The sequence below is a fragment of the Thamnophis sirtalis genome, unplaced genomic scaffold (assembly GCF_051295495.1).
Source record: "Thamnophis sirtalis isolate CommonGarterSnake01/CBP01778 unplaced genomic scaffold, rThaSir2_p1.2 scaffold_9, whole genome shotgun sequence".
Classification (NCBI taxonomy): Eukaryota; Metazoa; Chordata; class Lepidosauria; order Squamata; family Natricidae; genus Thamnophis; species Thamnophis sirtalis.
The window spans coordinates 29,399,700-29,417,495 of record NW_028261389.1 but is presented as its reverse complement, the minus strand read 5'-3'; the positions used below and the strand labels follow the sequence as shown (position 1 = coordinate 29,417,495).

General features: G+C 40.2%; 1 protein-coding gene across 2 annotated transcripts in view; it reads right to left on the bottom strand.

Moving 5' to 3' along the window:
* Positions 1 to 56: 56 nt before the first annotated feature.
* MICALL1 (MICAL like 1) overlaps positions 57 to 17,796 on the bottom strand; it is a 34,892-nt gene continuing 17,152 nt past the window's right edge. The window contains exons 6-16 of one of the 2 annotated variants that reach the window (XM_087723176.1): positions 16,435 to 17,000; positions 15,549 to 15,612; positions 11,861 to 12,249; positions 9,521 to 9,999; positions 8,183 to 8,317; positions 6,624 to 6,750; positions 6,446 to 6,536; positions 5,291 to 5,364; positions 4,009 to 4,123; positions 3,465 to 3,511; positions 57 to 2,010 (exon numbers count right to left, since the gene is read on the bottom strand). In XM_087723176.1, coding sequence (XP_087579302.1) covers positions 1,889 to 2,010; positions 3,465 to 3,511; positions 4,009 to 4,123; positions 5,291 to 5,364; positions 6,446 to 6,536; positions 6,624 to 6,750; positions 8,183 to 8,317; positions 9,521 to 9,999; positions 11,861 to 12,249; positions 15,549 to 15,612; positions 16,435 to 17,000 — 2,209 coding nt within the window. In that variant the 3' untranslated portion in view covers positions 57 to 1,888. The remainder of the gene's footprint in view (positions 2,011 to 3,464; positions 3,512 to 4,008; positions 4,124 to 5,290; positions 5,365 to 6,445; positions 6,537 to 6,623; positions 6,751 to 8,182; positions 8,318 to 9,520; positions 10,000 to 11,860; positions 12,250 to 15,548; positions 15,613 to 16,434; positions 17,001 to 17,796) is intronic. The other variant, XM_087723177.1, reaches the window with a different exon arrangement.

Sequence of the window (17,796 nt, the reverse complement as noted above, 5' to 3'; positions counted from 1 at the left end):
CCACTTCCTGCCAAGACACCTCAGACTATAGAAACAAACACAACAGATACAAAATATAGGGTTTTATCAGTTTTATTATTTATTTCATCTGTGCCCATCAGTGGAGATTGCAGTTAACACCGGGTAATTATGTTCACCATGATAATTTCTGATGGGAATGTATCTGAGGACATTTTAAAAGATTGACTTGTTTTACTTTATAAAAGGAAGGGCTGTGCATTGAACAATCTTGTAGCTGAGAGCAAGAATTAGATGGTGGCTACTGTACTTGTAGAGCAGGGGTGTCAAACTTGTGTCATGTATTGTTACTTTTTTCCCCTTCGCTAAAATGGGGGTGGGGGTGGCCAGCGCGTGACGCGTTCGCCCTGCAGGCCACAAGTTTGACACCCCTGTTGTAGAGGCTGAGAAGGTGGTCCCAATCAGAGCTGACACCACCAATGAATTCAGTTCTGCTTTGAAAAGGTCTAGACCTTAACTGCTGCTTTCCAGATGTGTTGAATTATCCATCATTCCCAAACTAGTATTAACATGACATACTGGCTGACCAGATGGAAATGGTAGCATAACACATCTGGAGGGCTCCAAGTTAGGGAGGGCACTCCAGGCTGAATATCACAGTCAAGGACTGTTTGCCAGTTTGTCACATTTGAATAAAGCAGCACAGCATTTGCTAATGAGAACTCAAACCAACATCTACAATATTATCAACATTTAACTCAGACCAAACAAACATCTCAATAAATAGTCCCTCAAGTTAGAGAAGCCAGAAGAGGAAAAAAACAAAACATTCTCCCCTCTGAATTCATACATACACACAAAACTAAAAAAAAAAAAAAGCTGAAAGTCAGATAGAGGGAGTTTGGCTACAAAAATTATAAAGATCTTTTGCACTCTTAGGGGAAAAAAAACCATGCACATAAACCCTTAGGGGAGGGAGCTAAGAAGAATTACAGTGGTACCTTGTTGATATTGAAGACAGCTTGACATCCTCTTCTGGCTCTAATGTTTGGCAGGCAATGAGTTATTGTCTCAGCCTGCTGTGTCCCCTGATATAAATAGCAGCAGAAGCAGAAGCAACTAAGAGGGTTAAAAAGATCCAGTTGTTTTCCATTCACACCTGCACAAATCTATCCTCCGCAATTTGCTTTACAACAGAGGTCAAAGCTGCCTTAGTCTTTCCTCTGGTTTGTTAACTGGTTGCCAAGAGAATCGGCATTCACAGCATAATATCTTCTTTGGTGGCAGAGAAATCTTCCAGAAATAAGAGCACTGGTTAGATTTTTGGCTGTTTTTACTGACTTTATAATAGACTTCTATGGTCAAAATATTTTAAAAATTTAAGACCACAACAAAAATCTGCCCTGAAAGCCCAATTATTATTATTATTTAATTGAATGATCAAAGAGGAGAAAAAGAATAAGAAAAGGAATTCTAGAGAGATAACCAGAGGCTCCCCAAACTACAGTGGGGATTCCCTTCCTCCTCCCTCCCTCCCCCCAAGAGATTATTAGGCACATGTGACTATCACAGTTAAAGGAGGAGGACAATTAGTGCAACTTCCCCCAAAGCACACATGATTAAAAGTTCTGAACAGTCAAAGATATAATAGGTGCACAACTGAGGAAGTCTAAAGCTATTTTATTTGTCCATTCCCATCCCCACCTTGAAAGAGAAAATGGCGAACAGCTTCTTCCACCATGTCTGTCCCGCTTTGTAATGTGCTCATAAGACTTGCCATATTTCCCCCTTTTCTAACACCTGCTGCTGTGGAAGGTGGTTGGATTTTTCCGAGATAAAGCCAGCTTTGGTGTATGGCAAGGCACAACCTCTTTAAAAAAAATGGGCAAAAGCAGGAAGCCATCCTACTTGCTAGGCACACCCAGCTGCTTTAGCTTTTTTCCTTGGGGGATCTGCTTTTTGAGTCAGGCTTATTTCCAAGTAACTTCAGCACTTTCATTGGTTTGAATTTTCCTTTCTTCTTGCTATCAGCCTCGGAGTCCTTGCGAAATTCTGGAGAGAGAAAGAGTTAGGGTTAGTGGCATGCAATGTAGAGGGGCATAGAAGGCTCTCTTAGAATCAGCCAGACTACTCAACTGTCTGCTTAAACTGAACAAAAAGCTCTTGGTTTTCAGAAACCATTCCTTCCTAACGCTACCACATCAAGCACTGAACTAACCCAAGGTCCTTCCTATAATACATGGAATGACTTTCTTAGACCACAGATGCTTAAGCAATGCATCCAGAAAATGCCTCAATGACAGGATTTACAGGAATGTAAATTTTATATTTTACATTTAATGACTAATATTCCAAACTTGTACATGGATCTTATCTAAGAATATAAATCCATTTATCTGCATGTTTTCTAAAACTTACATCATCTTGGAATCATAGTTAGCAAAGTTTACAGAATCTGCAATTGTGTTCAGATTTTCCCCCCATATTGGATTAAGAAAAAAAAGATTTTGCAGGTGGCAAATATTAAGACCACAACAGTCACTGAACTTATTCATTACTGAATCTGCGCCACTCTGGGAATGAAAATAGAATCTCAATTTAGAATTATTGCACTGTACCCTTAATCTGTCCCATCCAGATATATGCTGTGATTCTCCGGGTCAAAGAAAAAATCACGTTCTCTTGACAATGAACTGTTCTTGTTACAGAACAGATTCTAGCTTTTATGACTGTTCACAAAAGATTCTGGGTTTCCAATATTTTGGGCAGAACTTCTATGCCTTCTATTTGTTTTTGCTCCACAGCTAGCAAAATCAATGTAAAATAACACATTAAATGCATGTCCCTGAAAAATATTCATGACTTATATTCTTTCTTGTTGAGGTATTTGCTTCAAAAGGAAGGAAGATTGCCCTCTTCTACACTGGCAGTGGAAGAGGAAAGCAGATTTAGATTCACTGGTCCAGTGCCTCAGTTTACCTCCTCTTTTCACTTAACTTTCTTTGATCTCTTAAAATAAACGTTATTTGCTACTCTCATGTGTTGGCAAAGGGAAAGAAACTAAACCAACACAACTTCCCTCTTCCTTGGCTCATGGTAGCAAATGTGCTGCCTCTTTTGACAAAGATTCTCCCTAACAACAGAGAAGTGTGCCAACACCATATATTGCCAAAGCCAATTTAGGATGGAGAAACATTACTTTGTATTTCCCATTTCTAATTCATTCCGTCTACAAGGAACAAAAAGTATATTTTACTGCTAAGGTGTATTGTGGGAAACAGGATAAGTTACCTATTAGGTTTATATTTTATACCTAATTATACAGTTAGCTTGGCTTACAGTTGTTACGATAGGAGTGAAATTGGTATGGATATAAACATTAAAGATATTTTTTACAGAAGACAAACATATTTAATAGTTAAACAACAATATCAGTGCATCATTCTGCAAAGAGCAGCTGCATCTGAGACTGGGAAGTCTGAATGACTGGACTTCATTCTTCTTACCTTTTTTTTTAATCATGGCTTCCAACATTTTATCCTCCTCTTCCTCCCTGGCAAAACAATCAGATCCTGTTTTAGTCAACATAGCCAAAGTGACACTGGTTAGAACAAGAATTATGCTCCTAAAGCAGCAATGAGCTACTATTGAGTGACCAAAGTCTGTGTTTAATATTTTTCAAGTGGGTGAAGGTCTAAATAGGGAAAATTCATCACACATATGCTGCTGCCTGGGTTTTCCGTATTTTTTAAAAAAGTTTTTAATTCCATGGGGCATTTATTACATTTTGTGAATGTATCCTTTCCTGAAAAGATAGCTAACGGTGGCAGGGGATTCCAGAAACTGCATATTGCCCACCCCTCTCCTAAAAACTAATACACTACCCTTTTGCCCAAGTTGCTAATGCCACCTGGCTTAGTTTATCAAAGAATTAATGGTAAGAATCACACATGCAATTACGGTATGCTTTGCAGTGCTACAATCAACATTTCCCAGGCCAATTGTTTTCAATTAACCAAAAATACAGCCATTAGCTTTTCCTTTCACTACCTTTGCCGATCCTCATCCAGACTGTTGACAATGGCATTCCGTTGTTCAATAATGGTTACAAGCTCTTCCATCAATACCTTCTCTCTGATCCGGTCATCATCTGTCCAGTCTTTATCTAGCACCCAAAAGAAAGAAAGAAGAAAGAAAGAAAGAAAGAAAGAAAGAAAGAAAGAAAGAAAGAAAGAAAGAAAGAAAGAAAGAAAGAAAGAAAACAAATTATATAATAAAGACAATTTAGGCTCTATGTAATGTTACATGAGAAAAGTGCTTTTGATCACCATTAATGCATTTATTCTTCACTACATATTAAACATGCTGAGAATATATAAAAGATTGGGTGAAGTTTGTTTTTCTATCCTGCTTGTATAGTAGCATATTCAGTAACACAATACCAGGATTCTGTAGAAATCCACTGCCATCAGAACAAACAATAGTAGATTAACACTAGGCAGTCTATATTTTATGTGCCATTGAGTTTCTTTGCTGAAAATGAACAATGAGAGCTCATCAAAATATATTTTAAAAGGTAGCATTGAATAATAATCATCCCAAAACATCTGGACCACCACTTGAACACTAATGGTATCAACAAAATTACCACCAGTCAGTTGCAAATGCCAGATTTACTTGGAACAGTTTACATCCTGTGACAATACCTTTAACACCATCAGACAACATCTGTCTATCCCAGGTCTTTGGGAAAGATTTGATAGGTGTATAAAAATGCCAAATCCAGTCTAAACATCTGGCTGATTCTGTGACCATAATTATTGTTATCATGTATATTAAAGGATCAACCGTGGGTTCAATACTCATTTGAATCCAGTCATGAATCAGTAAGCTCTGATATATTTCAACAAGTCATTATGCTTTCAGCCTATTTTGGGAGTTTCTTTTTTGTTGGATTCTTGCTCTTAGGACAGAAATAGAGAGCATGCAGAAAAGCTCTTGGTTAGCAACAGAGACTCTGCTTTTATAGAACAGTACTCCCTGCTGGCAGCCAAGGTATGGTGAAACAAATTTAAAAAAAACATTTAAAAAGCAATAAGCACAACTCAGTCTCCCTCCATGTAATTCCTCCCAGATGTATCAAACTGTAATTCTCATCATTTCCCTCCAGCGCAGCCCATGCATGACCGATATTGGATTAGGGAAGAACCAAACCCAATGAGAGAACAGATGCTTATGATTTAAATAATTTCCTAATGCAACAACATATTTCACTTAAGATCTTTAAAAAAAAAGAAAAGCAAACAGCAGGCTAACACCCTTTAAGACTTGCCAGGTTTATTAAGAAGACATCGCAGCTCATACTCCACATCAGCTTGACGTTGCTCCAAGTTCTGCTGCTTAAAACTCGAAAGAAGAAACAGAATATGTATTATTGCTTTAATTATTGTAAAAACTGATATACCATCTTTGAGGACCAACATACGTCTCTCAAATCTTCAGTAAAAAAAAAATGCTTTATTCTCCAAGCATTTTACACAATTTCTGCTGCCTAAGAAAGGCATTGCTTATGGCTGCCCCCCCCCCCCCCATTTGCATTTCTGTTGTTATTACCGAATTTGTCGCTATTGAAATACTGAATGAAATCCAGGTAGATCACTTTTCCAAAGGTCAGAAGTACTTTGAATGTTTTACACTCATATCTCTGGGCTTCCTACAAATAATCAACTGCTTAAATAGGTAAGCATGCACTTGTATGAAATATCCTTCAGGACTGTCCACAGGAGGGAAAGCCAGTTCAATGTCCAAGAGTTTGGCAGGAAAGTTTCTTAACAACAAAAGAGTACTTCCATCATGTGCTTAGAAAGTATTAGACATTGGTAGTTTCCAGGTGTGATGGGCTAAATAGCATCAAATTCTTCAGCTCTACCTTTTCAGCTTAGAAGATCTTGACAAGAAATGGTTCCTGAATCATCTAGATTCTGCTACGTTACTTCTATTTCTGTGGTATATTTGAGGGTGTCTTTATTTCTGATTATATTGCTCCAAGGTTCTTCCATAATTTTCAAGGACTGTCAGTGGGATGTAAGTGAATGAAAAAATGCTAGCCATTTTGCTTTCATTCTATGCCCCATATGCAGGAAACTACCCAACTTCTCATTGTAGGGATTTTAGGAAGAGATCCACATTAATTTATAGTGGTGAAAAATCTGAAGGAGTCTAATGGCATTTTTTTTGACAAATAAATTTTTATTCATTCATAAATTTTCATGAGTGCAGCTCACATAAGAAGATACATAAAGGAAGTGAGCTGCAGCTTATGGAAACTTAATGGCTTTTAATAAAATTTATTAAAAGACAATTAAGTTTCAGAAAAGGTGCCACGAGATTCCTTTGGATTCTTGGCCACCTAACAAATATAATTCATAGCATATTTATTCAAAAGTTAAGTCTTGCTGAACTCAATTGCAGCTTATATTGTACTCACATATAGATAAGTTCAGACTCCCGACGCACTAGCATATGTTTCTCATGAATCAGCTTAAACCAATCCACCAGCAAACTATCTTCAGGGACATCTGCCAATTGGAGACAGGACAGGGTAAGGTTAGAAAAACACATTTCCTTTCCTTATCCAGCCTTAGGAGTAGCATCAGCTATCCTACCATTCTCCATGCTCCGGAGTTTCCTTTCCAGCTCAACTCCTCGGTGTTCTAACTCATCCAGCTGCTGCTCAATGCTGTCCATTTCACCATAAATATTCTCCACTGGAACATACTGATCTGACTGAACCTATAAAAAGAGGGGGGGGGATAAGGAACCATATGTTTTATCCCAAAGAAGATTTGTATAAAGTATCAACTATTTCCAGAGTAGGCAGAGAGAAATAACAGTTACTGACAATGAGACAGAAGCAGGAGAGAATTTGGGGAGAAGATACAACATGCCAAATTTCTTCTAACTTCTTGCCTGAAACAGGCATTGACTGCCTAGCTTCTTCACAACTGTGAAAGGCAGGCAGGGAGTGGTTTATTGTCTTTATTTAACTGAACATTCAAGCCTAAGGAAGCAAATTCATGGTTAACGGTCAGGAATCAAATATCCCCCCCCCCCCATTTAATTGTGTCTGATTCTTTGAGATTGCCTGGACAAATCCCTGAAGTGTTCATGACAAGGTTTTTCAGAAATGGTTTGCCACTGCCTCCTTCCTAGGGCTGATACAAAGTGACTGGCCCAAGGTCACCTTAGCTGCCTTTGCGCCTAAGGCAGAACTAGAATTCAGTTTCCATTTCTAGCCTGATGCCTTAATCACTACACCAAATTCACTCTCAATTTATGTCATTCCTTATGTTGTTTTATATAAAAGTTTGGGCATCTCTAGTCAAATTGTACATTTCGGTGAGTAGAAGTTGGCATAGTCCGTACATAATACAAAGCTAAAATACATCTTTCTGCAAATCTGAATACATGGTTATGATGTATGTAGAGCTATTTACAAATTTAAAATAAAGAAAGAATGAATATGGCATGTGGAAATTTTGGGAACACCATTTTAGTCACCACTTCGTTTAGCAGCCTTGGAAGAATTGAAAACTTCCAAGTGTTTTCTGTAGTCAGATAAGTATCTTTCTATTTCCCTTCTTGGAATTTTTTCCCATCTTCCTGGTAGAACTCGTCTAGCTTAAACATTCTTTTAGGAAGTTTGAGATCTCCACACAGAATCTTAATAATATTCAAGCCTGGGACCGTGAAGGCACTGAAATATTCCATTTGACCAAGTGTGCCTAAATTTACGCATGCAGCTGTAATTTTGACTATGGCAATAACAATGTATGGAAATCATTACAAAAAAGAGAATTGGAGGTTGGAATGTTCTAAGCCAAGTTCTAAGGCCACAATTTTTGAACCTGAGATGATGACTTTTACTGTAGTGCAGTCTTTAGAAAAAGCCACTATACCATTACATAGTAATGCACTTCCTTATAGAACCTCTTGGCAGCCTTCTGACACTCTGCCCCTTTCAGATATGTGAATTTTAACTGCCAAAATTCACCACCCATAATTGGCATTGATAAAAATTCTGGAAAATGAAGATAAGCTGTCTTAGTATTCAACCCTCTCTTAGAAGGTTAGCAACCCCCTTCCAACATCTGTTTTTAAAAAAAAGGAAGTTCAGGAAGCACTATGCAAAAGTACTTCCCCATTTCCCCCCAATCCCAATTACCTTCCTTTTTATTAGTGGGAAACCATGTCCAGGAGCAGGAGGCCTTGCTGGTTTGGGTCCCTTTGAAGCTTTCTTAATAGAAGGGGAAGCCGCAGGTGATGGCTTCCGGTTGAAGGGATTCTCCTTACAGGATGACTAGGTACAAACAGATAAAAAAACATCTTGCGATTCTGGGCTGCACCCTCATTCTTTAATGGGAACATTCCAAATGCATTGCTAAAGAGTGTATCACCTTCAAAAATTTCCCCTCCACGTCAGATAAGTAGGAACAAATGAATATATAGTCCAGGTCATTTTACATCTAGATCAGGATGAGATTTCCGAGAAAGAAAAAATAGGTGCTATAAGAAGTCATAAGTGCTGTGGAAACACTGAAGGATTAGAAAGTAATTTCTGTCAACATTAAAAACCAAGATTCAAAGAGAAGGAAGTAGCACTGAAACTGTCAATCCATCTTTTAGAATCTAACTGGCAAATATCACAATTTAAGACAAAAGTTTTTCCAGCCCTACTGTTTAATTGAATTACTATGCGAAGTGTGTGCATTGAGCTATGGTCCCTCCCTGTAGGGCAGTTCTTGTCTTCTCTAGTTTACATAATTTGTCCCATAATCATTTCTGGGAAAATAATTCAGAAGCAAATAAAATGAACTTCTTGGTGAAGGCAGTGTCAAGAGTATTTTCACTAATCAAAGTGAGGTAGACTTTTGCTCTCCAAATGAGCCTAGTTCTTTAACCCCCTGAGGAAAACCAAGTTGTGGTCAAAAGCGAACAAAATAATAAATTTTAAAATGGCCAGCTCTAAACAGAACTTCAGAGCCAAATACCATTAGCCTTGTGGTGGGTTCCGGCCAGTATGCCCCATTATGGGCGTAGCAGTAGCAGCTGGGAGCAGCCACCATACCAGAATGGTGTTTTGGAGGGCCCACCCGTGTTCCTTACCTGTATTTAAGCCAACCAGGCCATTTGTGCATGTGTGGGCAGCCTATAGCGCCTGCGCAACCTTCGCTGAGCAGCTGGAGCATCGCAGGGAAGTGGGTGTGCAAGCGTGCGCAGCATGCATGCCCGAGGTGGATGCCCAGCCCCGTTGCAGCGCACCAATTGCGATGGGATCTGGAATCCACCATTGCATTGGCTGTACGTCTAAGTGATGCCAAGAGACCAAAGAAGCGTTTTATGGACAAAGATGGAATTGTCTGAATGTTTTATAACGAACAAATCCCATATGTTTCCTAGAAAGCTAAGTATACCAATGAATAGCTTTGGTAGAGAGAGACGGGGGAAGAGTAAGGGAAGGAAAGAAAAAGACAGAGAGCTTCCAACTATGCCTGCTACCTACCTTTGGCTGTGCTTTGGGTGAAGGAGAGTTACTTGCAGACCCACTGTTCACCTCTGATGCCAAGAGAATGGGTGTGGGAGATGCTCCAGCAGGAGGCTTAGGAAAGGTATTCCCAGGGCTGGTTTTCAAGTTCCCAGACAAACAAATTCTGCCAGTCTGTAAATGTCCACCTTGTGCCTCATCCCCATTGCCCATCAAATCACTGGATGACGATAAAGAGGAATCGGTAGAACAGGCAGGCAGAACTGTAGGTCCCTCACCAGAAGGGACACTGATCAGCGGGGAGTCCGAGTGGGAAAGGATGGAAGCAACTGGAGCATGGACTGTAGGCTCAGAGGAGCTCTTCGGCACAGAGCCATCATTCAGGTTATCAGCAGCCTTGGCCAAACATTCAGATGTGATACTCTCCAAGCTGGGGGCTGGGGACGGCGTGGAAGAAGATGGTTCTGAGTGCGAAAGCCTGGAGATGGGATGGTGAACTGCAATAGGAAAGACAGAGTTTGGAGGCAGCATGAAGAATCTTTTGGCTAATCAGGTCTGTTTGATGGAAGACCTGTAGCTAGTGACAGAAAAGCACCATACCTCAAACCCCCACCCTTTTGTCCCATTGGTCTTAAAAATGTGCAACATTTTCCAAAATAAAGGCTACGTTCCAGGAAACCCATTCCAAAAGTAGATGAGGCCTGAACAAAACAGGAAAGAGAACAATTTCAAATTTACCGTATTTTTCAGAATATAAGATGCACCTTTTTCCCTCAAAAAAGAGGCTGAAAATCTGGGTGCATCTTATACACTGAATACAGCATTTTTGGCCTCCTGAAACCCTGCTCCCTTCACAAAAATGGCGATGCAGAGCCTTTAGGAGCCTTGCAGAGTGTTCCTGGGGACTGGAGAGGGCAGAAATGAGCGAAATATGGGCCGGGTTTTGCTTAATTCTGCCCCCCCCCGCCCCCAGAAGCACTTTATAAGCCTCCTAAAGACTATGCATTTCCTTTTTTTGACAAAAATGAGCCCATTTTCGCAAAAAAAACCAAACAGGCCATTTTTTGCTCATTTGGGGGTCCCCTCATCTCCCAGGAGAACTCTACAAGCCTCCTAAAGGCTATTCATGGCTTTTTGGGGGGGGAAGCAAGCCCCTTTTCGTGAAAAATGGGCTGTTTTGGGGAGGTCTGCAGAGTGCAAAAACTTTTTTTTAAAAATTGCATCTTCCAAACCTTGGTGAGTCTTATACTCTGGTGTGTCTTATACTCCAGTGCGTCTTATACTCCAAAAATATGGTAAGTTAAATTGTACTGCTTTTATTATTAAGATACGATGATAATTTCTCTCTTCCATTACATAATCTTACATTTCAGCAGCAGTCTTGTGAGGGCTCCCCTCAGGTTTTTGAAGATTGCACAGGACCATGAAATTCAGGTCATGCACCACTGCTCTGTGCCCTCCAAACTATAGTGGGTAAAAACAGAGGAAAAAAAGGAAAATACCTAGAGAAAAAATCTAGCCAAGTCCTTCCCAGTCTTTAAGCAGCAGATCAATTAGGTGTCATAAATAACACACCTTTAAAAAAAATAGGAGGAAAGAAGAGACCATACAGCACACACCACCTTGCCTTTAGATGAAAAATGAAAACTTATTTTCAAGACTGAATGCTGGAAGGGAAGTTTTCATCTTAAAAGTCCTTCACTAAGGAACAGAAGAGAAATGCGAGGAAAGGGGAGAAAATATTCAACAATAGCTCTCTGCCATTTCCTTAGTCCTCCAAGAATAATCGGAGAAGGACTAGGTAATTGCATTTGTTTTGGAAGCAACTGAACGATCAAATCAATCATGATCTATACCCGTGATGGCGAACCTATGGCACGTGTGCCCAAAGTGGCACGTGGAGCCATGTCGCCTGGCATGCATGGCACCTCCCATTCCTCTTCTGGGTTTCTGGTGCACATCCATGCACAACAATCAACTGGTCTTTGTGTGTGTGGCAGTGCCGGAAACTGGAAGAACTAGTCTTCTGCTTTCCGGTGTGAGCATGCACGCCAGCCAGCTGATCATCCTCTGCGCATGCGTGCCAGTAACTGGAAGACTAGCTGGCCGGCACAGATGCATGCGCTGGAAAACAGAAGTTCATTTTCCAGCGCACGCATGCCCCCTGGGCAGCTCCTCTTCCGGTTGTGACCCCAACAAGCACACACGCATACTCCCTTTTCGGCACATGGTGCCAAAAAGGTTCACCATCACTGATCTATACTGCAAAAAGAAGAAGGCATTGACATGCTGAATAAGTCAGGATACCCATCTAGAAGGCATTTTTTCCCCATTTTAAAACATGCTGAAGAAACTCACCAAGTGGGAAGGCACTGGGTGCTCTTGGAGCTGGTCGCTTCTTTGTCTTGGGGCTGCTTGTGGGAGTAATGCCGTACCAGGGATGAGTAGGCTTGAGACCACCCTCCCTTTGCTCTTGCTTTTGCGTGTTCTGTGATATGACAACTTCCTTCTCCTCCTCTTCCTCGTCTTCATCTTCAAAGGGGTTATAAGGCTTTGGCTCTTCCAGAACAGCTCTGTCTTCCCTGATCTGTGCCTTTCCTCCTTCTACTCTATCTTCATTCTCTTCGAAGGCCACTGGGGAGCTTCCTTTGCTATTGCCTGGTGGTAGAGGAGCCGGCTTCTTCCTGGATTCTGTCTGAACTAGTGCAATCCATGGAGGGTCTCTGGGCCTTAGCAATTCACCAGAGCTGGTTGGAGGGCAAAAAAGGACAGAACATAAGGAAGGATGAAAAGGAAGACTGGAATCACAGCAGGGAAAGTTCTCCCTGAGTAGAAGAAGATGGGCAGATGTGTTCCTACGTCTCCTTGGGAGAAAACAAGATGGACTTTCTGATATGTATAGATCTAAATATTCTGCGAGTGTGTTACACAACACAAAGAAACACTATAAAGAAATAGCTAAACACAAAATAATTATTCCTGCAATTTCATTTTGTCTTTCATTTTAATTCTGTAAGTTAATATCCTTCAGGCTGCAAGTACAAATTTAAAAATGACTGTTTCAGAGGAACAAAATTGATTACTTCTCTGTGCACACTTTCAGCACTTCTTCAGAGGTAAAAGAAGCAAAATGAATTTAAGTAAATGTTATGATTAATTTCCTATATTGATAAAGATTCAGTAGATAGTCATGTAAATGGCCAGCTGCAACTTTTCCTTTGACGAATGAACAAACTCAGCTCCCACAGAATAACAGGAAGGCTGCTAAAATGAAACTTTAAAAAGTGTTTTCCTTAATGCATTATTGGATAAACTGTTCTCTAAATGGGAAATAGTTCTGTTGCTGAAGTCTTGTAATCCTATCCCTTTCATCTCAATAAATCACACTAAAGAAGACTCCTGTGGGAAGCTTGTTTGGAAAGATTTACTTGGGTTTCAGGCAACTGCCAAAGAACCTGACAGTAAAGTAACTCAGACTAAAAGTCTGCAGTGAAATAACTGTCTCTTTAATTCAAATGTGTATATAAAACTCAACAACTTGCATATCCCTGCAGATTTTAGCCTTCCTCCATCTACAATGAGGGTATAAATAACAAGCTCTCTTAATAAGGTGTAGATAAGCCTTTTATAACTTTGGATCCCCAGATGTTTAAACTACAATACTTACCATCCCTGGCAAGTAGAGAAGCTGACTAAAGATTGTGAATGCTAGAGTTCAACAACACATGCAAATCCAATGTTAGGATAGATTTGAGAATGCAAACCTCTCATCATTTTCCCTCCTGCCAATAATTTACAACCCTGCTTGGCAGAAGCTGGGACAAATAACGGGAACTCACTCCATTACACAGCGCTAGAGATTCGAAACACCGAACTGCCAACCTTTTGATTTGACAAGCTCAGTGTCTTAGCCACTGAGCCACCGCATCCCAGATTCTCTCTACATTGTCTTAAATCTCAAAGATCCTTTCCTTTTTTTTTCTCTATGATCTATGACCTTTTCTTAAACGACAAAACTTCTAACATGAGGTGTTAAGTCCAGTGCTAAATAATTTCCCTTCCCTGAACTGAAAATGATTTAGCAAGTTAAGTTTAGGGGCATATTCTGGCACAAATTGTTCTGATCTAAAGAATGATGTTCTGAGTGTTCTGAGCTTGGAAGAGAACACAAGCTTTGAGTGTTTTGTTTCATGTATGGATTAAAATGTGCTGGTTTTCTCTCAGTAAAAAAACAAAATGCCTCTTCTTGAACAACAGCTCTTTTTCAAGTGCTGCATGATATTCTAAGCAATATGAATGGAATGATGCTTTACAACTGGATTCTACCTTTACATTTTTTCTGGGCAATAATAGCCTTATATATCTATTGTTATTGGTTCAAGATAGATCTAGAAATCTGATGGAGGGAAAACTGCAAGCATTTAAGGGGCACTAAAGAAATCATTCTGGAACTACTGGTAGTTCTGACAAGAGAAGAAAGAGGGAGAAAAAAAGGTATCGTTGCAAGGCATTGTTGGATTGCTCTCACTGCTGCTGATGAGCATATCTGTTTGTATTCTCCATTCCTTTCATCCCATTTTAGCTTAAGTATGCATTTCTTAAATGTTTTACTTTTACAGAAGTGCCAGAGAAAATATTAAAAGTGAAGAAGAAAGACACAAGCATTTCTTCACCTCATTTCTTTTTGCTTTTCAATTTAGCCTCCTCCCCTCCCCCCAATATTTCCCATATTTTCCAACATCTCCATCTTCCCACTCCAAATAAAGCTGGCTTGCTTACTTGGGAGACTTTAATTCTTCTTATTAGCTGTTGCATACACACTACTGATAATGCACTGAGGTTTGCAATCCAAATACACTCCTTTATTTGAACTGTAAACAACATTTTGCCTTTCAATAAACCCAGTTCCTCATCTACTGCTTAGCTAACAGGACTTTCTTTCTGTTGAATCTAATTCATACAACTTCGAGGCCTGGATTAGCAAGTGAAGTCTACTAAACATCTTTTGAAATTAGGGACGATCAAATATCTATTCACCCTTCATCCACTCTTGTTTATCTCTTGTAGCAGTAGGAAGCCTATGATGTTAGCATCTTTTCTAAGCAGAGCTAAGTAATTTTATAATGATTGAAGGTAGGCATTAGGTACATGTAACAGCTTGCTCCAGAGACATCATATCTGCATATGCTATCATACAGACCATACCCCAAGGTAATAACACCACCTGCCCATATTTCATTCACTACTTCAGTGAGCAGGTGCATCAATGTTGCAATGAGGGAATAATAAGAATCACGTGGAATATATGTGTCTTATGATTGCTACAGAGTAGTGGAATAAGACTGAGGCCAATCTAAGCTTCGGCAGATATCGTTATCCATATTTAGGGACTGCTTTATGTTGAGCTGCTGGGTGTAGCTCAAAGGTGAATGCAGCCATGAAAAATATAATGCAGGGCTCTCTAAACCATGGCTTTATGGTCAGCAGCATTAGGCAAATATGTGATAGCCAATGTGTCAGACACTATGTCAGGCCTGCAGCGGTTCCTTTAAGAATCTTTGGCCTGCCACACTCTCATTAAGGGTGGGGGGCAGATTAGCAAGGGGTAGAATGTGTTGTTTTCAAAATAATAAATTCCTTCCTAGAAGCTCAAGGTCATCTTTTGTCTCCCAAACCTTTGCACCTGATCAGAAGCAGTTGGGCGTAAGTGCTAGCATGAAAGAAGAAGATTGGACCATATGAAGGACTGTGGGTGTGGGGACAAGATCATGAACTTTTAACTGGGTGGGATTCTGATGTAACTTCCAGGATTGGGATCCCATAGCACGATGCCAACATGCCTGCCTTATTAAATTGGAACTTTAAGCATAGTTTTGCCTTTGACTCTGATTTAATTCTGCATGATATTTGGAACGCTGACATACTATTGGATTCAGCTGTGCTGGGTATGTACAGTATATATAATACATTTTGGGAGGGAGGGAGGGAGGAAATGTGGTAACACGTTTCCCTCCCTCTCAATACGTTTTACAAGAAAGGAACATACCGGTCTGAGGAAGAAGGTCTACTTCTGGGCTTTGGAACTGGAGGGCTGAGCTCAGGAAATTTACCTATTCCAGAAATGAAGAAGACATACCGTAATTAGGTGTTACTTTCTAAAACCACTTCCAAAATCATTACACTGTGATTATTTTAAAAAGTCTGTTCTTTGCCTTTATGGCTAGGAATGAAGGCTTGGCTATGTATCTATTCAGTATCTTATATTAAAAGAGAGGTTTTTTTCTGGAGGAAGGTGCACATTCTCTTATTTCTGGACTCTGCCATAATTCCTTGGCACATGCTTAAAAACCAGAGACCCTTTGGATGTATAGTACTATCATGCACATCATCCCAACCGGGATGGCCACTGCTGGTAGGGAATGATGGACATTCTGGCCCAACTAATAGGAAAGCACCAAATCAGAGATACCCTAGGAATAACCATTTCTCAATTCCCACAGTTTTTCTATGTATTTCATATATCAAGCTTTCCTAGTCATCATCAGGTTTCCCATCAGGACTTCAGACTACAAAGAAGTATTTAAATAAAATATTATTAAATTGTGGGTGCTAAAATAGGCCAGGTTTCCCTAACCTGTTTCTTCCAAATGTGTTGTATTACAATTCCCATAATCCCAAATCAGAATGACCATACTGAAATGCGTTATACAAAACATGTAAAGACACTAGACTTGGCTGGAGCAAGCAATACAAAATTGAATGAACACTTATCCGCTCTAGCATAAAACAATTTAGAAAAATAAGTGGTAAGGTTCCTTCCTTGTTTTATAAAACACACACATTTTCCTTACTTTGGCATGGCCTCAACATACAGGATTACAAGGAGTCCAGTTAGAAGGTTTAAATTACTTCCTGTGTCCATGTTTCCTTACCATTGACCAAATCAGATGGTGGCTCACTGGAACTCTCATTTTGCATATTGGCTCTGGGCCTTGGGACAGGATATAAATTCAGTGGTGACAGACTGGCTGGGTCTGTGCTCCTCCGAGGGGCAGGGGTAGGTCGAGGCTCTTTGAGCTGCCCATGTTGCAAGCTAACCTTTTCTTGGATAAGTGTTGGTGGCTTGGTTGGTACAGGAGGCTTGGGAGGCAACTGTAAGCAAGAGCCAGAAGTGGAAGTGGGCACTTCATTCTTTGGCCGGATGCAAGGTATCTCAAGCTCTGTGCTTACTTCGCCAACAGTTCTTTCCCCCATTTTGCCCATTTCTTCCATGGCTGATAAGTGACTTTCTGAGATGCCATTCTTTTCTTCCATCTCATTACTCACTGTCCCAGCTTCTGTACTTTCCTTTCCAAGTGGCGGTTCTGGAGTTAGCTGGTGCTCAGTCTTCCCACTCAGTTTGCTCAGCTTACCGCAATGCTGGGTGCACACAAATGTGCCCAATTCAAGTCCAGGTTTGTAAGATCCAGGAATGAGGGTGCTGGAGCATTCCTTGCATCTGCCGGAGATGTGAATCCATGATCAGAAAGAGAAGATAAAGAGGAAAACGCTCAAGTTCTTGCTTGCCTTTTGATAATAGAAGCCCCCAAAGAAAATAAAATTCAATCTGTGATTTTGCTACAGATTCACTCAAAGACCGGGGGGGGGGGGGGAATTACTTAAAAATTTTATCAGTTCCCATCATCCCCCCCTTTTAAGCAACAAGAGCAAGTGGGTAGTAAAAGTTTTGCCATATACACCAATACATGTAGCACAAGCAAAGGCAGCGTTTTGCTGTTTTCCTTTCCCAACTAAGTTTCATTTTTGTCTATGTCTTTATCCCACTGAAACCTGTAAAAAAAATAATAAGTTGCCTGCTCCTAGGCTACTGTAAATTCAGGTCCCATCCTGGAGGACTATGACATTTTGAATATAGCAGATCCAAAACTGTCACCACCAACAATGTCTACATGAAGACCAAATATCCGGAGTGACAATATTTCTGTTATTAAGCTCGCAATACTTTGTGTGGCTATATTGTAAGCCTCCATCTCACCTTCCCTGGAGAGCTTCTCCTTATTGAACTAGCCCATCCCATCCTAATTTCCTGTATCTGACCTTACTGCTTGTAGAAATTAAAATCCACAATTATTTTCCAACATGAATGGCATAGAAAACTGTTGTTTTTTTTAATTGCATTTACTGTATTGCATTCATGCTTTGCCTTTTCTCCGAGAGTTCAAGATTACTGTATGTTAAGAGAGTTAAGTGGGATGTTTCCCCTAATTTTATCCCCACAACAACAATCTTGTGTG